The sequence below is a fragment of the Lutra lutra genome, chromosome 1 (genome assembly GCF_902655055.1).
Source record: "Lutra lutra chromosome 1, mLutLut1.2, whole genome shotgun sequence".
Lineage (NCBI taxonomy): Eukaryota > Metazoa > Chordata > Mammalia > Carnivora > Mustelidae > Lutra > Lutra lutra.
This window is the reverse complement of record NC_062278.1, coordinates 70,163,139-70,185,879: the sequence shown is the minus strand read 5'-3', so window position 1 is coordinate 70,185,879 and position 22,741 is coordinate 70,163,139. Positions and strand designations below refer to the sequence as shown.

Here is a 22,741-nt window from a genome sequence, read left to right as displayed (position 1 = left end):
AGCACTTGCCTAGATATATTGAGCTCATTTTTCATAAAAGCCAGCTATACAAACAATAAAATCAAACAAAAAATCTTTTTTTCTTTTTTTCTTTACTCCTTAATCTGTACACACTCATCCACTAACATACACATAACCATTTCATCTCCATAATTTTTGCTTTAGGAATTCTTCCTAAGTGGAATATATTATAAACATTTTGTATACGTAGAGTAGGAATGCTAAATGAAAAGGATAAGAAACATATTCTAGTGTAGATTTGTTCCAGTGCTATTAAAGCTTTTTACTTTTACTGGATAAATATAATCCACAGAATCAAGGTTTATAAAACATTCATAGAGGGCAAGCTTAATCTCTAACTAGTAAATCCAAATTTGGATGTGTCTTTTCTAACACAAATTATTTTCATTCATTCAATTACAACTAGATCAATACAACACAGTGTCTAATAACAGTGCAAGCTCAAGTAGATCTGGGTTCTACCACTTTCTAGCTAATGTAACGTTGGGCAAAGTGGTTGTAATATTTGCTAAGCCTCATTTTCCTCATTTGTAAAATAGGTATGACATATCTGCCTCATGGGGTTGTCAGGATAAAATGAAATCATCTATGAAAAGCATATACACTCTACCCTAATGGCCTAATGGCTGTTTTAGCAAATGTTTGCCATTCGGTTTGATGAAAGCTCCAAAGTAATAGTGGAAGCTACAGTTACTTCAAGAAGCTTCTCGCTTTTAGATTAAAAGTGAAATATTAAAAAAGGCTTAACAATATTAGAGAATATAAACATGTAAGCAAACAAAAATATTGCTATAACTCAAATTTACTTTTTCAATGTAAAGTATACCATAAATAATGTAATTTAAGCCACTTTCCCAAATCTAAGCAAAGAATTCATTTCAACATACCTGAAAGAGAAAATGCCTATTTAATCTCACTTATTTGAAAAAATGTTTAATTTATAGATGGAGAAAAAAAATGCATATTTACCTTCCACCCCACTCCCAAATGCGAACTCTCTCCAAGGATCTAAACGTTATAAAACAGGGAACTGGCGAAGAATAGGAAGCTATTTCAACTGACACTACTGGATAGGCTACAAAACTATCATAGATGAAAAATTTCATTTGAGGTCTATCATGCAATAGCCCTAAATATACATACCATACAAGTAATTTCTCCAACCACATTCCATTATGATATTCCTCTGTCATCAGTTGACAGCAATATTAAATTCCCTTTCTTGACATACTTTCTGTTTGCTTTAAAATAACCACAGCTCAGTAAGCTGGGGTAGATGCAGCAGCCACTCACTCATTCTAGTACAACTCAATCTTGTCCCTTCCCCTCTCAGAGAACTTTTGAGGGAAAAGAACTCAGATAACCCACAGACAGTGACTTTTGTGAGGTTATAAACATATACTCTATGTTTTTTTAACATTTCCAAGACTATTCAAAGTTGTGTCCATGGTGGACTTTAACAAAGACTTTCATAATATAATTTAATACTATTACATAAGAACATAAAAGGGTCCTACATAAGAACATAAAAGGGACCGACAAGAGACAGAGGTGGACTCTATTGATATGTTAATGTGTTTTCAAAAAGTTGTGTAAATAAAATCCTATTTCAAAAGCAGTAAGAGAGATTAGAAAGGCTGTGATTTATTAAAAACACACTCATACATACAAACAAAAAGATCCTCTGTAGTTAATCTCTTCACAGTGTAAGCCTCCCTTTGGGTTTATGTTTGGAAGTTTGCAGAATCCTAAACAGAGTATTCCTAAGTGAGCATGGCCATTGCAAGGCAACTTAATAAATTTAGAAAAAGAAAAATTACATTTTCTTAAATGTGGGAAATAAACGCCCTCTTAGGGCAATCAATTTCCCATTCCTTTTATTATACGCATCAATATAAAGCATGCTTAAGTGAAAAGATTTTATTATGGCCATAAAAGTAACAGATTTCTAGTTTTTTGGTTTTTTTTTTTTTTTTTTAAGAAAAACACACTAAATACATCCCACAGTTTTGTCCTGTAATTTTTTTGCATGACCATATTTCCCCGAAGATTCAGGGGCAATAAACCTTCTCCAATGAAAACACGAACAAAGTTCCGTAAATTAAAAAAAAAAAAAAGTTTGGCACTAAGGCATAATTTCTCCAGTCCTATCTTTATCTCCACCCAGGATACTGACACACCTAATCCCATTCAACAGTCATTGAACACCAAGGCAATGGGTGGCTAAAGCTAATAATACGAGTACGGGTTTAAAAAAAAGAAAAACAAAAACCAAGAGAGAGCCCATAAACACGCAAGGTCATGGAATTTTCTAACTAGAAGGTCCCGAACTAGACAAACCCTCTGGAATTCCAGAAAGAAAGAACAGAAGCTCCGAGAGGGAGACCAGGTCTTTCAGGGGGTTTCAAGCAGAGGCGGGGTCCTGTCGGCAAGTCGCTACCAAAGCACCGGACCCCACAAAGGGAAGCCAGGGCCAGAACCGCCGCCCCAGGTGCAGCTCGGTGGGCTGCCCCCCCGGCTGCTCCCGCCCGCCAGCTCCACACTCACAGGGCAGAGGGAAGGCCGGAAGGCCCGGGAGAGACAGCGAGCGAGGTGGGTACAGACGCTCCGCGCGCGAGGAAAGAGTGCCCCAAGGTGAGGCTGAGGAAAGGGTGAAGGGTGTGGAGTGCAGGGGCGCCCAGAAGTGGAGAAAGGGGCCTAGCTCTCACCCTTGTCGCACGCCAGCAAGAAAAGCTTCTCATTCAGGGTGTTCTCCTCCTTCACCTCCCGCACATCCTTCAGCGCCATCACCTCGTTCGGCGACGAAGAGGAGGATGGGGAAGAAGGTAGGGAGGAGGAGGAGGCGCCCGAGAGATCCGTGCTCGGGTACAGGGCCGCCATCATCTCGGCCCATGAAGGGGGTAGGCCGGGAGATGGGGGCGGGGCCCCCACCAGCCCCGACCCCGACCCCAGCCCCGCGCCAGGGCTGGAAAAGGGATGAGTCGTTCCCACGGCCGCCTCAGCGCGCGGCCCGTTGGCCCCGAAGGGCGTCGCCTCCCCTCGGAGCCAGCAGTCGCCCTCCACTGACAGCCCCAGACTGGTGGCGGCGCATGCGCGGCCCCGGGGCCAGCGCCCCCTCCCCAGCCGCCGGCGCCCAGGTCGAGCCGGCCCGCGCCCCTCCGGGGACGACAGAGTGGCGCGCGCCAGGGCGGTAGCCGAGCGCGGGGCCGTGCCAGGAGCCGCGGGGGCCGCACTAGGGGCGGCCCGGCCCGGGAGGAGGATGAGAGATCTGTGGGAAAGGAGCTCCGAGAGCGATTCTGCGCACGTCGGACTCCCGGGCTGTGGGAACCGCCAGCCCAGCTGCGCCGGGAGATGTTCGCGACTCTCCTCACGTCATCTTCCGCTCAGCTATAGCTACGACAAAGGGGCGGGCTCGCTGGTGGACGGGGGCCGTTGTGGGGGCGTGGTCTACGTGCGCCACGCCCCCAGTCCCCGCCCATCCGCTGCAGCCTCGAAAGGCTTCAAGTTACTGCTGAGGGCTAAGTGAATAGCCCAGTGCGTCCTCTGCAAATCTGGGTTGTTGAAGTAATTTCCCTGCGGTTTTCTGATGCATGTAAATATGCAGCGGTATGGTTATTGAACCTTTGACGACTTAATGTGGAATTATCTAATTATTTCTTGTTTTTGTCCTCTGCCTAAAGCAGAAAGGAGAGGACCCTGGTTACGCCGCTAGGCTGGTGCTTGCGCGCGTGTGTTTGGGCTAGCTATACTCATTTCTAGACTATTTTTTCAATAACTTGTTTGTGATATCAAATTGGCATAACGTTCTCGATGTCACACATTCTCATGTAATTCAAGTGTACCGACATGTAACCATTGGATAAGCACGTTTTTAGCATCTATTCTACCTCCATTCCAGTGGTTTCTTCACTTTTATAAATTTGATTTTAAGAGATGTGTGTTAGGCAAAAGCTAACTGAAGCACAGTAGTACTTTCTTGAATATTTTTTTTTAAAGCAGATTCTTGCACCTTTCAAAGCTAAGGGTAAAACTGCAACTCCTATCTTGAATAATTCTTACTGCTTTTCAGAACTATACAAAAAATTGTGCCCCCAGTACTTAGGTTTTTAAAGGCAATACATAAATTTATGTCAGAATATCTTATAGATGGGGGAAATACTTACTATTCAGGTTGATATATTCCATCTCTGTTCTTACCATCACTAACTCCCAAATTTCCCAAATACATCTTTCTCACCATTCAAAGCCTTCTTTAGATCTTCTCTAATAGGAGGCCTTAGGTAGATGGCAAGATTGCCCACCTTTCCAAACATTGTCATATATTTACTTCACAATAGTCAATTATCTATTGAATCATTTCAGCTTTTTAAAAAATCTGTAATATATCATAAGTCTTCCCCATTCTATACTGTTTCCAAGTTTGCATATTTGTAAACTTGGAATATTTGGTGGAATGTCAAAATTGTTCATTGTTAATTTGTAGCCAGTGAAAATAGAGGTGCATTTATGGGTTTGTATGTGTGTTTACTTACACTCTTCACAGTCCAAGAAATTTTTTATTCAGTAGGACAACTCTAATGCTGACCCATCCAAAAGTTCCAGAGTACTGAAGGGTAAAAATTCAGATAGCTCCAAATATAAAAACCACTTTAATCTTAAGTCTTTTCAAGCTTCTGAGTTCGTGATTTCTCATCCATAAGGAGTCCCACAGGGGCTGGATTAATTCCTTATATTCAGGGGAATTCCAACCTACTTCATTTAGCAAATAATTCTGGGAGGCAAAATTATTAGGGGACCTCCTTCCCTATTTCAGAATAAGCCAGTATTGCAACTGCATCCTATTCTTTAGTTTTTTTTGAAATGTCTCAAATGCAGCATATTCTCTCCTGCCTTGTCTGGTACATGTTTTATCCAGCATAAATTGGGGTATTTTAGCATCCCCTCTATAATGGGTTTATTGTGCATCTGTGACAGTAAGATGATAGAATCATGAGGAACAATGGCAGTGCAAGATTCAGAAGCAGCACATTACTCAAAACAACTCACTAACCTGTGCAAAAGAGCCATTAACCTCAGTCAGAGAAGAGAAAAATCCAGATTCTGATCTAGTCTTAAAAATAGAACAGATCCCCCCAAAAAAGAATAGGAATGTCTGCCTGGCTCAGTCAACAAAGCATGTAACTCTCGTCCCACACTGGATATAGAGCCTAGTTAAAAAAAAAAAAAAAAGTGTAGAAGAGATCCTATCTACATCTCCAAACTCTATGCCTCTCTCTCACTACTCTCGGGCCACATTTGCCTGTCTCTTTTACTGAAATGTATGTGAGATCATTCCTGCTTCAGAGACTTTGATCCCTCTGCTGAATGTTTATCACCTATCTCATCATTCATATTTCAGTCTAAATATCTCATCCTTAGAGAGACCATTCCTGAGCACCCAAATTAAAATCTTCACCCCAATTCCCAAGTCAGTCTCTATTATATTGCCATCTTATTTCCCCTGCTGCATTTTATCACTGTCTAAAATTCCTATTTGTTCATTATCTCTCTCTACTAGGATATAACATTCATGAAGTCAGAGAACTCTGTCTATATTTTTCTCAACTGAATCCCCATATTTCTAGTATCATACCTGAATCACAACAAATTTATGTTAATCAGCAGATTCCCTCAAATTATTTCAGCACAAACTAAATCGTAGTAATAATGCAGCTGGTCTTTAGTAAAATTCTTCATATTAAAGAAAAATAGAACCACCTTCACTCCCCCCCAAAATCTTAATTTTTTTGTTTTACTAATTAGAACAAAATTATTTTTTCTGGAAATAAACTTATGATAGATTAATTTTCAAGTCTGTATATTCTATAAATGAAATGAACACTGACACATTTGTACATACATAGAGTTTTTATTAAATATATTTTTGTGAGAAAAAGAACACCCTCAAGTGCCAAATTTCATGTAAATTGGATAACTTAGTAAGTATAAGGGTGAAAAAAAATCAAAAGGGGAAACATTAATCTCTTAGAGCAAAAACATCTTAATTTTCATATAAGAAAACAATCATCAAAATATAAAAGGAAAGGAAATCAGTTTTGTAGAAGAATATATTTCAAAGTTCCACCTATTGATGATTTCATTTAAAAAATTCGAAACACATGAGTAGTCTCACTCTTACCAACCTGTTTTAATCAATGGTAGAAGGGGAGTTTAAACTACTCATTCACATGAAGATAACGTGACAGCATTTTTGTTGCATAGCGATATTGCTCACTCTCACTCACAGTGGAAGATGGAGGAAACAGATTTCTGAATTCATTTTTTAGCAGCAGAATCTGTCTACTGATAGAAATTCACACAAAAATAGGTCTGAAGGTTAGCTATTCTCAAGTTACACAAGCATTAACCAAAACTGCCAATTTGTAGGAGGCTGTTGAAAAAACATATGAAAATATTCTATGTTGAATATTAGCTTTGTGTTATTTTCTGCTAAAGATATTCAGCAGGCATATTCTAAATTAGAGCTTCAGTATAGATCAAAATTAACATGTGTAATATGAAACTAACAGTATAGTGTCAACCTGTCTTGAGATGCTGTAGTCAATGCTTTGTTATAATTATGTGGAAGAAGTCAGTTGAAAAATAACTATAGGCACATCCAAAATGAATATTTTCTAAAATAAATGTTCATGTACCAAATATCTACAAACTGAAAAGTCGTTACACATGTAGTGGGACCACAATAAACACTTAATGGTTGCCTGACTGACCAGTTATACATACCATTTAAGAAAACCTCGGTAATTCAGATGCAAAAATATATATATATATACACACACACATATTTCTCTAATAACAGCCTACCAACATATATGCTGCATGTCATAGTTAAAGCTGTATTACAAACTAGCATACATAAAAATATAAGTACAGTTAAAATTAAGTTTTAAGTAAAAAGCTCCTGCTACTTATATAAGAGAATGTATTTTGCTGTTTATTCAAGATTTTTAGTTCTCATATATGAAAAGGTTTAATGTTAGTGAACAATGCTTATCACTTAAAAACCTGAGACAATATAGAAATTTACAGTAAAGTAAAGTTCACATAGTTGGAGGAAAAAATAAAAGAACCTGGATAATGGCTTTGAATACATTTATGATCAAAATTAACACATATACACACACACAAATCAAAGCACAGCAGAACATGCAAAAAAATGTTTACATTGATCTTTTTTGAACCATGAAAAAGATGAATTAGTCTTGTTTTAATAAGACTTTCAGAAAATGAAAATAATTTAATTATGAAATATCAGCTTAATAATGAGCATATTATTATCGGTATTGACTGGTAAATTAACTGCATATCCAAAAATGTTGACAGATTCTGACTAGTATGAACAAGATATTGAATTCATTAATAAATTATACAACTAGTTAAACATACAAATAATCAAAAACCCACTACATTTCAGAATTCTGTAAACTGTGAGACATTCAGTGTGTTTAATGTGGCAGAAAATAATATTAAATATTTTATTATTTTATTCTGTTCAGTCCTTTTCCCATTAAGCATGCAAACACAGTCATAACCATCTTTGGTTTCACTTCTACGAGGTCATCAGGTAAGGCATATATCTGAGCACCGATCTTTCGAGCAACTGAAATGGCATATCTTGAAAAGACAAGAAGAATATTTTATCAGTTGTTATCTGCTGTGTTTTCACTTAATATATGTCAAGAATGAAATATTTTTATTAGATTAGCTTTATAAGAAAGTTAAGTTTGAAAGTCTTTAAATCATAGTCCCCAAATAAATTGTATTTTTTCTCCTCCCCCCCTTTATAAGTTGTATCTTAAAATGTTAAAAACATGGTAACATTACCTGTAAGGTCTTACGAAATTAAAGAGCCACTGTGTTCTAATATAAACCACAAAAAGCTTACTTAGCATTGTTCAACTTGTCTTCCTCAGATAAGTTTTCTCTCTTGATCATTTCTTGACGAACTGCATTTGGTGCAATGGCATCTATTAAGTCTAGGACAGGTAAACTGGTGCTAATAGATTTGTCCTAGAAAATAAAGAATGGAGGAACATTATTAATAAATATCATACTTTTAATTTTCATAAATGGCAAATTGGGTCATCACCATATATCTGAAAGCAGTTTATAAGTTTTCTTTGTACTGAACATTCAGCTTTTCTGCAACCAGCACACATCACAAACCACTTAAAATAAGTTTTTCCTTCAATCTTTACAGAGCTTACAGTGCGGAGTTGTTACCATACCCAAACAGGGCTTGCAGATGTGACAATTCCTAAAGTATGCTAAGCACAATAACCATTCTGTAAAACATAACTTTTGAAAGGGAATAGGAGATGAACTTTAAATTAATAGTTTTGTAAATTCTAGTAATATATTTCTTAGACCATGGACTCGTAAGCCTTCACTTAAAATGTTTTAGAAAGAAAAATGAAGATATTACTGGAAAGGAACTAACCTTTACAAAGGCATTATTCTTGTTGTGTTATATGTCCACCACGTTTAAGTCTCCTAACAACCTTGTAATAAAGAAATTATAATCTCTCTTTCAAAGAGGAAGAACATGAAGTTCATAGAGCTCAAGTGACTTGTTCACACAATCAGTAAGTACAAAACCAGTAACTGAACCCATAACTGTCTGACTATAATGCCCAAGATTCTCTCCACTTTTGAAGTCATCTCCAAGCTGATCTAAAAATGAACAAACAAATTCTAGTGGATAGAGCACTGCAGTTAAAGCCAGAAATCCTGGTCTGAACTGTTTTACTACTTACCAGTACTTGGAAAAAAAAATCATTTGTTCTGTCTCTCATCTTAGATAGTGGCCACTACTGCTTGCATACCCAGGATCTACTCTTTCCTTACTACTTTCTTCATCCTAACAGAATTCACATTTTCACTCTGTATCCACAACTCCCTCACATAAGGCATGTGCTACAGGGAAAGCTGACCCCATCGACAGCTCCAGGGGTGATCCTGAATTAGTCTAGGCCATGAATTCTAGGGATAAGTGATAAACTTATTTTTTTTTATGTATAAAGCCTACAGTGCATAAACATACAGTAATATCCATGGCATTAAAATTTCAGAGGGAGGGGCTTTTAAGAAGAAAACCTCTAAGACTCCTTCCATGAACAAAAACACTAGTCTGAACCAAACACAGTAATCCCATCTGATTACCACAGTGATTTAATTTGGGCCCAATTTAATTTAATATGAGGCTCTCGTTATTTTTCTGGGAGAGCTGTGGAAAACCAGCAACCATCCTCCTGTATGTGAATGAGAGGATGAAACCTTTGTCCCACCCAGCAGCTATCCTAAAAGGAAAACCAGCTATAGGGTGAAGTTGACACTGTAAATGACAAAGCAGAGATGGATAAAAAAAACTCAGTCCTGAATGACATTCTTCAATTACAGGTTCAATCAACCCTGAAATCTACCCTACCTCTGATTTCTGCCATTGTGTACCTTTCCTTTTGGTTTAAACCACTTTAAATTGGGTTTCTGTTACGTGAAGCCATAAGCAAACACCCTTTCCTAATCACTACCATGAAAATGTCACAGGATTCTTGGGAATATTAGTATAAGGGAAAGCATCTACTACACTTCCTAGCCAAATTAATAAAATTTTGAAAAAAACAGTTTGAAGCCATGTGAAGAACATTAATAGTCCACCTTTTTGGGCCATGATCTGTAAGCCACTACATTTATTAACTGTCCAAAAATGTATATTCTTTACTTTTAGAAATAAAATGAAACAGATTTTTGGGGAGAAGTAGAAATAGAGGAGTAAAAACTAGGGTCCTTAAGTCTTTCTGATGATGGTAATCTGGATCTAGTTTTTGGGGGGCATCTTCCTTATTTCTGAAAAACTCTGGTATTTGTTTTCTCAATGTGTAGTATATAGACCACCTACATGAAAATCATCTGACATGTTTGTTAAAAGCATAAATTTATCCCTATAAATTAATAAGTCAGGATATCTGTGGATAGGGCTAGAAATCTACATCTTATTTTTTTATTTTTTTATTTCTTTATAAACATATAATGTATTTTTATCCAGAGGGGTACAGGTCTGTGAATCACCAGGTTTACACACAACACTCACCATAGCACATACACTCCCCAATGTCCATAACCCCACCCCCCTCTCTCGACACCCCTTCCCCGAGAAACACTCAGTTTGTTTTGTGAGATTAAGAGTCACTTATGGTTTGTCTCCCTCCCAATCCCATCTTGCTTCATTTATTCTTTTCCTACCCCCCCAAACCCCCCACATTGCATCTCCACTTTCTCATATCAGGGAGATCATATGATAGTTGTCTTTACCCGATTGACTTATTTCGCTAAGCATAATACCCTCTAGTTCCATCCATGTCATCGCAAATGGCAAGATTTCATTTCTTTTGATGGCTGCATAGTATTCCATTGTATATATATACACCACCTCTTCTTTGTCCATTCATCTGTTGATGGACATCTAGGATCTTTCCATAGTTTGGCTAATGTGGACATTGCTGCTATAAACATTCGGGTGCACATGCCCCTTCAGATCACTACATTTGTTTCTTTAGGGTGAATACCCAGTAGTGCAATTGCTGGATCATAGGGTAGCTCGATTTTCAACTTTATGAGAAACCTCCATGCTGTTTTCAAGAGTGGTTGCACCAGCTTGCATTCCCACCAACAGTGTAGGAGGGTTCAACTTTCTCCACATCCTCAACAGCATGTCATTTCCTGACTTGTTAATTTTAGCCATTCTGACTGGTGTGAGGTGGTATCTCATTGTGGTTTTGATTTGTATTTCTCTAACACCGAATGATGTAGAGCACTTTTTCATGTGTCTGTTGGCCATCTGGATGTCTTCTTTGCAGAAATGCCCGTTCATGTCTTCTGCCCATTTCTTGATTGGGTTATTTGTTCTTTGGGTGTTGAGTTTGCTAAGCTCTTTATAGATTTTGAATACTAGCCCTTTATCTGATATGTCATTTGCAAATATCTTCTCCCATTCTGTCAGTTATCATTTGGTTTGGTTAACTGTTTCCTTTGCTGTGCAAAAGCTTTTGATCTTGATGAAATCCCAATAGTTCATTTTTGCCCTTGCTTCCCTTGCCTTTGGTGATGTTCCCAGGAAGAAGTTGCTGCGGCTGAGGTCAAAGAGGTTGCTGCCTGTGTTTTCCTCAAGGATTTTGATGGATTCCTTTCTCACATTGAAGTCCTTCATCCATTTTGAGTCTATTTTCGTGTGTGGTGTAATTTCATTTTTCTGCATGTGGCTCTCCAATTTTCCCAACACCATTTATTGAAGAGGCTGTCTTTTTTCCATTGGACATTCTTTCCTGCTTTGTCAAAGATGAGTTGACCATAGAGTTGAGGGTCTATTTCTGGGCTCTCTATTCTGTTCCATTGATCTATGTGTCTGTTCTTGTGCCAGTACCATACTGTCTTGATGATGACAGCTTTGTAATAGAGCTTAAAGTCCAGAATTGTGATGCCACCAACTTTGGCTTTCGTTTTCAATATTCCTTTGGCTATTCGAGGTCTTTTCTGGATCCATATAAATTGTAGGATTATTTGTTCCATTTCTCTGATTAAAAAATGGGTGGGATTTTGATAGGGATTGCATTAAATGTGTAGATTGCTTTAGGTAGCATAGACATTTTCACAATATTTATTCTTCCAATCCAGGAGCATGGAACATTTTTCCATTTCTTTGTGTCTTCCTCAATTTCTTTCATGAGTACTTTATAGTTTTCTGAGTATAGATTCTTTGCCTCTTTGGTTAGGTTTATTCCTAGGTATCTTATGGTTTTGGGTGCAACTGTAAATGGGATTGAGTCCTTAATTTCTCTTTCTTCTGTCTTGTTGTTGGTGTAGAGAAATGCAACTGATTTCTGTGCATTGATTTTATATCCTGACACTTTACTGAATTCCTGTACAAGTTCTAGCAGATTTAGAGTGGAGCCTTTTGGATTTTCCACATATAGTATCATATCATCTACAAAGAGTGATAGTTTGACTTCTTCTTTGCCGATTTGGATGCTTTTAATTTCTTTTTGTTGTCTGATTGCTGAGGCTAGGACTTCTAGTACTATGTTGAATAGCAGTGGTGATAATGGACATCCCTGCTGTGTTCCTGACCTTAGCGGAAAAGCTTTCAGTTTTTCTCCATTGAGAATGATATTTGTGGTGGGTTTTTCATAGATGGCTTTGATAATATTGAGGTATGTGGCCTCTATCCCTATACTTTGAAGAGTTTTGATCAGGAAGGGATGCTGTACTTTGTCAAATGCTTTTTCAGCATCTATGGAGAGTACCATATAGTTCTTGTTCTTTCTTTTATTAATGGGTTGTATCACATTGATTGATTTGCAGATGTTGAACCAACCTTGCAGCCCTGGAATAAATCCCACTTGGTCATGGTGAATAATCCTTTTAATGTACTGTTGAATCCTATTGGCCAGTATTTTGGTGAGAATTTTTGCGTCTGTGTTCATCAAGGATATTGGTCTGTAATTCTCTTTTTTGATGGGATCCTTGTCTGGTTTTGGGATCAAGGTGATGTTGGCCTCATCAAATGAGTTTGGAAGTTTTTCTTCCATTTCTATTTTTTGGAACAGTTTCAGGAGAATAGGTATTAATTCTTCTTTAAATATTTGGTAGAATTCCCCTGGGAAGCCGTCTGGCCCTGGGCTTCTGTTTGTTTGGAGATTTTTGATGACTATTTCAATCTCCTTACTGATTATATGTCTCTTCAGGTTTTCTATTTCTTCCTGGTTCAGTTGTGGTAGTTTATATGTCTCTAGGAATGCATCCATTTCTTCCAGATTTTCAAATTTGTTGGCACAGAGTTGTTCATGATATGTTCTTATAATTGTATTTCTTTGGTGTTGGTTGTAATCTCTCCTCTTTCATCCATGATTTTATTTACTTGGGTTCTTTCTCTTTTCTTTTTGATAAGTCTGGCCAGGGGTTTATCAATCTTCTTAATTCTTTCAAAGAACCAGCTCCTAGTTTCGTTGATTTGTTCTATTGTTTTTTGGTTTCTATTGCATTGATTTCTGCTCTCATCTTTATTATTTCTCTTCTCCTGCTAGGTTTAGGCTTTCTTTGTTGTTTTTTCTCTAGCTCCTTTAGGTGTAGGGTTGTGTATTTGAGACCTTTCTTGTTTCTTGAGAAAGGCTTGTACCACTATATATTTTCCTCTCAGGACAAACCTTTGCTGTGTCCCACAGATTTTGAACCATTGTGTTCTCATCATCATTTGTTTCCATGATTTTTTTCAATTCTTCTTTAATTTCTTGGTTGACCCATTCATTCTTTAGAAAGATGCTGTTTAGTCTCCATGTATTTGGGTTCTTTCCAAATTTCCTCTTGTGATTGAGTTCTAGCTTCAGAGCATTGTGGTCTGAAAATATGCAGAGAATGATCCCAATCTTTTGATACCAGTTGAGACCTGATTTCTGACCCAGGATGTGATCTCTTCTGGGGAATGTTCCATATGCACTAGAGAAGAATGTGTATTCTGTTGCTTTGGGATGAAATGTTCTGAATATATCTGTGATGTCCATCTGGTCCAGTGTGTCATTTAAGGCCTTTATTTCCTTGTTGATCTTTTGCTTGGATGATCTGTCCATTTCAGTGAGGGGAGTGTTAAAGTCCCCTATTATTATTGTATTATTGTTGATGTGTTTCTTTGATTTTGTTATTAATTGGTTTATATAGCTGGCTGCTCCCATGTTAGGGGCATAGATATTTAAAATTGTTAGATCTTCTTGTTGGACAGACCCTTTGAGTATGATATAGTGTCCTTCCTCAATTCTTATTATAGTCTTTGGCTTAAAGTCTAATTGATCTGATATAAGGATGCCACCTCAGCCTTCTTCTGATGTCCATTAGCATGGTAAATTGTTTTCCACCCCCTCACCTTAAATCTGGAGGTGTCTTTGGGTCTAAAATAAGTTTCTTGTAGGCAGCATATTGATGGGTTTTGTTTTTTTATCCATTCTGATACCCTGTGTCTTTTGATTGGGGCATTTAGCCCATTAACATTCAGGGTAACTATTGAGAGATATGAGTTTAGTGCCATTGTATTGCCTGTAAGGTGACTGTTACTGTATATTGTCTGTTCCATTCTGATCTACTACTTTTAGGGTCTCTCTTTGCTTAGAGGACCCCTTTCAATATTTCCTATAGAGCTGGTTTGTGTTTGCAAATTCTTTCAGTTTTTGTTTGTCCTGGAAGCTTTTTATCTCTCATTCTATTTTCAATGAAAGCCTAGCTGGATATAGTATTCTTGGCTGCATGTTTTTCTTGTTTAGTGCTCTGAATATATCATGCCAGTTCTTTCTGGCCTGCCAGGTCTCTGTGGATAAGTCCACTGCCAATCTAATATTTTTACCATTGTATGTTACAGACTTCTTTCCCCGGGCTGCTTTCAGGATTTTCTCTTTGTTGCTAAGACTTGTAAATTTTACTATTAGGTGACGGGGTGTGGACCTATTCTTATTGATTTTGAGGGGGGGGGGGGTTCCCTGCACCTCCTGGATTTTGATGTTTGTTCCCATTGCCATGTTAGGGAAATTCTCTACAATAATTCTCTCCGATAGAAGTTCTGCTCCCCTCTCTCTTTCTTCTTCTTCTGGAATCCCAATTATTCTAATGTTGTTTCGTCTTATGGTGTCACTTATCTCTCGAATTCTCCCCTTGTGGTCTAGTATTTGTTTGTCTCTCTTTGGCTCAGCTTCTTTATTCTCTGTCATTTGGTCTTCTATATCACTAATTCTTTTTTCTGCCTCATTTATCCTAGCAGTGAGAGCCTCCATTTTTTATTGCACCTCATTAATAGCTTTTATAATTTCAACTTGGTTAGATTTTAGCTCTTATATTTCTCCAGAAAGGGCTTTTATCTCTCCAGAGGGGGTTTCTCTAATATCTTCCATGCCTTTTTCAAGTGCAGCTAGAACCTTGAGAATCATCATTCTGAACTCTAGATCCGGCATATTACCAATTAGGTCCCTAGCCTTCAGTATTGCCTCTTGTTCTTTTTTTTGTGGTGAGTTTTTCCCGCCTTGTCATTTTTGTCCATATAAGAATATACGAAGGATCAAATAAAATACTAAATGGGTGGCAAAGACCTCAGGAAAATGTGCCATAACCAAATCAGAAGAGACCCCAAATCATGCGGGGGGGGGGGGGGGAGAAAGGGGATAAAAAGAAGTTATGGCAAAAAAAATTTTTAAAAAAAGAAAACAAATTTAAAAATATATAAAAGAAAAAAATATATATATTAGATTGGTGAGAAGAACAGGGTGACCCACTTAATTTTGGGAGTATTTTGGTCTCTTAGAAGAAACTACCTCCCAAAATCTTAAAGAATGAAAAATATATATAAGGGTAAACACAATGAAGAGATGGAATATGCCTATAAAGATGAAAAAAAATTTTTTTTAATTTCTATGAAAGGAGTTGATAAAGTAAGTTGGTTGGGAGAATAAAGAAAAAGAAAGTGGAGAGATTTTGCTCAGGCTGGAGACTAGAACAAGCCCAGAGCTAGATTTAGGGTATATTTTGATCTATTAGAAGTTGTACCCCAAATTTTTTAGAAGAAAAAACCCTATGTGTATACAAAAAATAAAGTTAGATTCAACGAAGGATAAAATATGACTATAATAATGAAGGTTCAAAAAAGATTATTATTTTTTTTATGAAAGGTATTGTTAAGATAAACTAGTTAAAAAACGTTAAAAGAGGAGAGGAAAAAACCCTATGTGTATACAAAAAATAAAGTTAGATTCATTGAAGGATAAAATATGACTATAATAATGAAAGTTCAAAAAAGATTATTTTTTTTTATGAAAGGTATTGTTAAGATAAACTAGTTAAAAAACGTTAAAAGAGTTGAGGATAAAAGTTTAAAAAAATTTAGAAGAAGAAAAAAAATTAAAAAAAAAAATTAAATTGGGGCACCTGGGTGGCTCAGTGGGTTAAAGCCTCTGCCTTTGGCTCAGGTCATGATCCCAGGATCCTGGGATCGAGCCCCGCATCGGCCTCTCTGCTCAGCAGGGAACCTGCTTCCCCTCCTCTCTGCCTGCCTCTCTGCCTACTTGTGATCTCTGTCTGTCAAATAAATAAATAAAATCTTTAAAAAAAAAACAAAACAAAAAAATTAACTGCAAGAACAAAGAATCCTGGGGAGAAAGCCATGAATTCAATGCTTTGCTTTCTCCTCCTCTGAAATTCTGCTGTTCTCCTTGGTAAGTGAACTTGGTCCTGGCTGGATTTCTTGTTGATCTTCTGGGGGAGGGGCCTGTTGTAGTGATTCTCAAGTGTCTTTGCCCCAGGTGGAATTGCATCGCCCTTACCAGGGGCCCGGCTAAGTAATCTGCTTGAGTTCACTTTCAAGAGCTTTTGTTCCCTGAACACTTTCTGTAGAGTTCCAGAGGACGGGAATGAAACCAGCGGCCTCCCGATCTCCGGCCTGAAGGAGCAGAGAGCTCGGGGCCCTGCTCCTCAGTGCGCCCTCAGAGAAAAGCGCCCAATCACTCCCGTCTCCCTGGCCCCTGGCCACGCTCCGAGCTCGCCCGGCCTGTGCCCGGTTCAAGGTAACTCCAAGCTGAGAGCTCACTCCTTGGCTCTGTCTCTGTAGCTGGCTTCCCCGCTCTAATACCTGTGAGCTCTGTGACACTCAGACACCCCCGATCCTTCTGTGACCATGCGGGACCTGGGGCCACGCTGACCCCACGTGGGCTTCACCCCAGTTTAGCCTCTGGAGCGATTTCCCTCAGTGGAGCAGACTTCTAAAAGTTCCAATTTTGTGCTCCATTGCTCCGCCGCTTGCCAGGAGCCGGCCCCTCCCCGCTCGGTCTATCTTCCCATCGCTTTGGATTCACTTCTCCGCCGTCCTACCTTTCAGAAAGTGGTCGATTTTCTGTTTCTAGAATTGTTGCTCTTCTTGTCTTTGGTCTCCTGTTGGATTTGTAGGTGTTTGCAATGGATTGATAAGCTATCTAGCTGATCTCCTGCTACCTGAAGTCTCAGCCTGCTACTTCTCCACCACCTTAACTGGTACCAGAAATCTACATCTTTAATAAGCTTCCTAAATGCCTCTAATGTACACTGTTATTCTTTCTTAAAAAAAAAAAAAAAAAAAAAAACAGCATCATGGGGCGCCTGGGTGGCTCAGTGGGTTAGGCCTCTGCCTTCTGCTCAGGTCATGATCTCGGGGTCCTGGGATTGAGCCCCGCCTGGGGCTCTCTGCTCAGCAGGGAGCCTTCTTCACCCCCTCTCTCTGCCTGCTGCTCTGCCTACTTGTGATCTCTGTCAAATAAATAAATAAAATCTTAAAAAAACAAACATGATTCATGCCATTCTACAAAAAATTTAAAATTTCTATGTACTTTTCAATTTTCTATGATGATTAAAAAACATACAAGTGGCTTAATTGTGCTATAATCTGATTACTTATTTACATATTTGTGGGGTTCTTTTTAAGATTCAGGAAAATTATTTTGTTCATTTGTTTTTTCATCTTTATTGAATTATAATTGACAAATTAAATTGTAAGACATTTACAGTGTACATCTTGAATATGTGATATATTTATATGTTGTGAAAGAATTACTCTCATCTAATTAACACATCCATCACCTACACACACACACACACATATATATATATAAGCATTTAAGTTCTATTCTAGCAAATTTTAATTATATAGTGTTAACTGAAATCAACATGTTATATATAAGGTCTTCAGTTCTTGTAGCCAAAAATTTATGCCCTTTTGTGATATTTTAAATATTTCTTCACCTAGATGTAGGAAAGAATGATGTTTTCACCTATTCCCTTATGACTTACTTTGGGAAAAACTTTTACTGAGTTGAATGAAAGATTTAAGTTTCAAAGGCTATAGTGGATCCCTTATCTTGCTATTTCCAAGAAAACAGGCTGATCTTCCAGCTACCGATTTGTATATTATCAGTAAGACATTTTTCTTTTGACAAGGGGGTAAGACTTACAGTAAAACCATCAGTTTAGTATGTAAGTACATTTTCATCATCTTTCCTTTCACTTTCCTTAAGTTAATTATAAAGAAATTATTTAAAGAAAAACAATGTTGAGACTCTCAAAGACAATTAGCCTAGAGTTTGGCTTTTTGATTTTTAAGAAAATGAATTATATCATCCCTTTCTCTTAATTTGAGACACATTACTATTAGAACATTCCATGCCACTGTTTTTGTGTCATTATTGAAAACAGAAGTGGAGGGACGCCTGAGTGACCCAGTCGATTAAGTGGCTGCCTTCAGCTCAGGTCATGATCTCAGAGTCCTGGGATTGAGTCCTGCATCGGGCTCCCTACTCAGTGAGGATCGTGCTTCTCCCTCTCCCTCTGCTTGTGGTCTCTCTCTCTCTCTCTGTCAAATAAATAAATAATTTTTTTTTTTTAAAAAGTAGAAGCGGAAACACAGTGATGTGGCAGCCAGAGTTCTCTAAAAAGTTCAAAAGGAACTTCTCCAATTTGATGCCCCTTATATACTGCCATTGCAGTAATGCGGTAAGCCCCTTGTACTGAGCCCTTCAGACATACCAGGTATATTGAGCTCTTTACATTTGTTAACTTATTTAGTTTGATAACAAACTCAGATGATAGATACTATTAATATCTCCGTTTTTAATATGGGGAAACTGAGGCATGGAGAAATTAATAACTTGCCCAAGGTCACACAGATAGTGAGTGATGAGCCAGAAGTAAATTCAGTTTTATTCATCAAGAGATGTAGTCCAGTTGTTAGTATAAAACTGCTAAGGTTTCTATAAAACACACCCTTCTCATGTGCTTCCTACTCTCCTTAGCCAAGTTTTACAGTATGCTGACACCCCACACAGTGATTCCTGTTTTCTTATTTGCTTCCTTTCCTGAACAGTGAGTACTCTGAGGACATCATGTAGCTGCAGTGATGCAAAGCATCTGATATAGGGTAGGCTTTGAATATTTATGAGATGAATGAGCAGTATGTCCCACAGCTAATAAAGTGTCTAAACTGAAGTCAAATCCAGGGTCACACAATTACAGCTTGGCTTTCAACCTGCACTTAGATCTTGATGTGAAATCCAGCTATTCGGCTCAATACATAGTTGTGTGACAGTGGACAAGTTGTTTTACTTTTCTAATGCTCTTCTTTTTGCTTATAGACTTGAGAGAATTTAAAGGAACATAAAGTGCTTAGCATGGTAGCACACAGAACTCAATAAAGGGTGATTATGATTATTATTATGGCTGATATACCACTTCTTTATTTCTTTTATTTTAATTTCAGTGTTGTTAACACAAAGTTTCAGGTGTTCAATATAGTGATTCAACAATTCCATATATTCTTCAGTGCTCATACACTTCCTTTTCTTGATGAGGGAAAATTACTTTGCAACTAAAAAGGGTAAATTTGTTTTCTAAAATTTCTCAGTATAGCACTGCCTTGATTATGATAAATAGATTCTTACTAGTACCATTTATTATAGCCTTCAAATGTAATTTTGTATCTATTCCACCTGTACCATCTACGGGTGGAATAAAAGCCTCCTCACCCCAACTACTTTTTAGCATTTGCTGCCACATTTCTAAATTTAGTCTCTCTACAGATTTTATTACTGAGTACCTACTAAATAAAAGCCACGCACGTCTGCATTTCATATCTGCTCCCTCTGTTCTAAGTAAAACTCTCAAGTCTGCTTTTCTCTGTGAGCTCTCTCCCTTAAAGAGTTTGTATACTCTTACTATCAACTATCTCTTCTATTCAACTGATCAAGTCTGTATTCCCAGTTTAATATTTCCTTTCATCCAGCTCACTTCCTGAACATTACCCAACAAGCTTAAAACTGAATTCCTCACCTTTTCCAGAAAGCAAATGCACCTCCTGACATTCCCATTTGTTAGTGTTATCTGTTTTCCAATTACTCAGGCCTAAAAAGTTTTAATGCCTCTCTCTCCTGTGCTTCCCTAAATCAAGAAGTCAAATCCTACCTGTTCCTTTGCAATAGAAAATAGCTATCCATTCTTTAATTAACATATAATGTATTGTTTGTTTCAGGGTTACAGGCTGTGATTCATCAGGCTTACACAATTCACAGCACTCACCATAGCATATACCCTCCCCAGTGTCCATCCCCCAGCCGGCCCATCCCTCTCACCCCCCCTCCCCTCCAGGAACCCTGTTTGTTTCCTGAGATTAAGAGTCTCTTATGGTTTGTCTCCCTCTCTGGTTTGATCTTATTTCATTTTTCCCTCCCTTCCCCTATGATCCTCTGTCTTGTTTCTCAAAATCCTCAAATCAGTGAGACCATATGATAATTGTCTCTGATTGTCTTATTTCGTTTAGCATAATAGCCTCTAGTTCCATACACATCGTTGCAAATGGCAAGATTTCAGGTTTTTTGATGGTTGCATAATATATATATAAATGTGTGTGTGTGTATGTGTATCCATCCATCCCACATCTTCTTTATCCATTCATCTGCTGATGGACATCTAAGCTCTTTCCATAGTCTGGCTATTGTGGACATTGCTACTATAAACATTTGTGTGCATGTGCCCCTTTGGATCACTACATTTGTATCTTTGGGGTAAATGACCAGTAGTGCAATTGCTGGGTCATAGGGTAGCTCGATTTTCAATTTTTTGAGGAACCTCCATACTGTTTTCCAGAGTGGTTGCACCAGCTTGCATTCCCACCAACAGTGCAGGAGGGTTCCCCTTTCTCTGCATCCTTGCCAACACCTGTCATTTCCTGACTTATCAGTTTGAGCCATTCTAACCAGTGTGACATGGCATCTCACTGTGGTTTTTATTTGTATTTCCCTGATGCCGTGTGATATTCAGCACTTTGTCATGTGTCTGTTGGCCATTTGGATGTCTTCTTTGCAGAAATGCCTGTTCATGTCTTCTTCTTCTGTTTCTTGATTGGGTTATTTGTTCTTTGGGTGCTGAGTTTGATAAGTTCTTTATATATTTTGGATACTAGCCCTTTATCTGATATGTCATTTGCAAATATCTTCTCCCATTCTGTCAGTTGTCTTTTGGGTTTTTTGACTGTTTCCTTTGCTGTGCAAAAGGTTTTGATCTTGTTGAAGTCTCAATAGTTAGTTTTTGCCCTTGCTTCCCTTGCCTTTGGCGATGTTTCTAGGAAGAAGTTGCTGTGGCTGAGGTTCAAGAGGTTGCTGCCTGTATTCTCTTCAAGGATTTTGATGGATTCCTGTCTTACATTGAAGTCTTTCATCCATTTGGAGTCTATTTTTGTGTGTGGTGTAAGGACTAGCTATCCATTCTTAACATTCCCAGTACCCACCCCCAACTCCATTCATATCCTTATCATTTCACACCTTGAGCTTTGCCTCAACTTCCTAGGCACTGTCCTTGAATTTACACCTTTTTCCTCCAATCCATCCTGCTCACCACATTCACACAAGTATTCCTAGGGATGCCGAGGTTACTCAGCCAGTTAAGCATCTGACTCTTGATTTTGGTTCAAGTAGTGATCACAGTGAGAAGTCTGGTTCTCTCCCTCTCTCCTGCCCCCCTCCCACACATGCCCACATTCATGCGTGCTGTGCTCTCTCTCTCTCTCTCTCTCAAATAAATCAATCTTGAAGAAAAAAACAAGTGTATTCCTAAAATAGTAACTTTTTTTTACATTACTTCTGATATCAATAAACTTTTACTTGTTTTTAAAGATTTTATTTATTTATTTATTTGACAGAGAAAGAGATCACAAGTAGGCAGAGCAGCAGGCGGGAGGGGGGGTGGGGAGCAGGATCCCCACTGAGCAGAGAGCCCAATGCGGGGCTCTATCCCATTACCCTGAGATCATGACCTGAGCTGAAGGCAGAGGCTTAACCCACTGAGCCACCTAAGTTCCCCCGATAAACTTTTATTAAGGCAAGATTCCTCCACAGTCTTGACCCAGACTATATCTAGCACTACACCCTTACGAACTATTCTCTCTAGCCAAACTACTTCTCCTAACCTTCTCAGACTTGCCTTTATTCAAGATGCACCCTCTTCTAGCTTGTTATGAAAATTCCAGTTATGAAAACTGTGTTCAAATAAATGATGAGCACTATGAGGGCCAAATTATTTCTTATGCTCTATATCTTTACCTATAAATGTTACTTAATAGTAAGAGCCCCAAAAATATTTGTTTCTAAATATTTTCTCATTGTATTTAAGTATATACATGCTTATTATTTTTCATCAACTAATGTACAAATGCATAAAATATCATTACAACAGTTTTAATGAGTAACTACCACTTAGGGGATTTCATATGTTCCCTTTTCTGTTTTATGTTTTTGTGTTTTATGTCTAAAACAAATCATGGACTGAAACTCGTTTCATTTTTTTTATAAGCAACAATAAAAACTCAAAGTCATTAGTTCCTTCCAAGATGGCAAAAAGAGAAACACACTTGAACTAGAACCCAAGCAACATCTCTGCTATATTCCATCTGTCCTATTAAAGCTTCTTTGAGGCTCAGTATTTATTAAAGATTGAATTTATCAATTTCTGGCATTTCTCCTGCTCTAAAATGTTGTTAAATATATAGAACAAAGGCAAAAGAAAAAACTAAAGATGGATAGATAACTCATAAGAGAGCTTATGGTTTCATTTGTTTGCACTCTTA

General features: G+C 38.0%; 2 protein-coding genes across 13 annotated transcripts in view; both read right to left on the bottom strand.

The window, feature by feature from the left end:
- Positions 1 to 3,316, bottom strand: part of TRPC1 (transient receptor potential cation channel subfamily C member 1) — a 72,608-nt gene extending 69,292 nt beyond the window's left edge. For 2 of the 4 annotated variants that reach the window (XM_047726876.1, XM_047726886.1), the window contains exon 1: positions 2,730 to 2,902. In XM_047726876.1, the coding sequence (XP_047582832.1) occupies positions 2,730 to 2,762 (33 nt within the window). In that variant the 5' untranslated portion in view covers positions 2,763 to 2,902. Of the gene's footprint in view, positions 1 to 2,729 lie in introns of all 4 variants that reach the window. The other 2 variants (XM_047726855.1, XM_047726865.1) reach the window with 2 other exon arrangements.
- Positions 3,317 to 5,913: 2,597 nt separating this feature from the next.
- Positions 5,914 to 22,741, bottom strand: part of PLS1 (plastin 1) — a 115,378-nt gene continuing 98,550 nt past the window's right edge. For all 9 annotated transcript variants that reach the window (XM_047726918.1, XM_047726968.1, XM_047726936.1 and 6 more), the window contains 2 exons: positions 7,967 to 8,091; positions 5,914 to 7,695 (listed from right to left, as the gene is read on the bottom strand). In XM_047726918.1, coding sequence (XP_047582874.1) covers positions 7,560 to 7,695; positions 7,967 to 8,091 — 261 coding nt within the window. In that variant the 3' untranslated portion in view covers positions 5,914 to 7,559. The remainder of the gene's footprint in view (positions 7,696 to 7,966; positions 8,092 to 22,741) is intronic.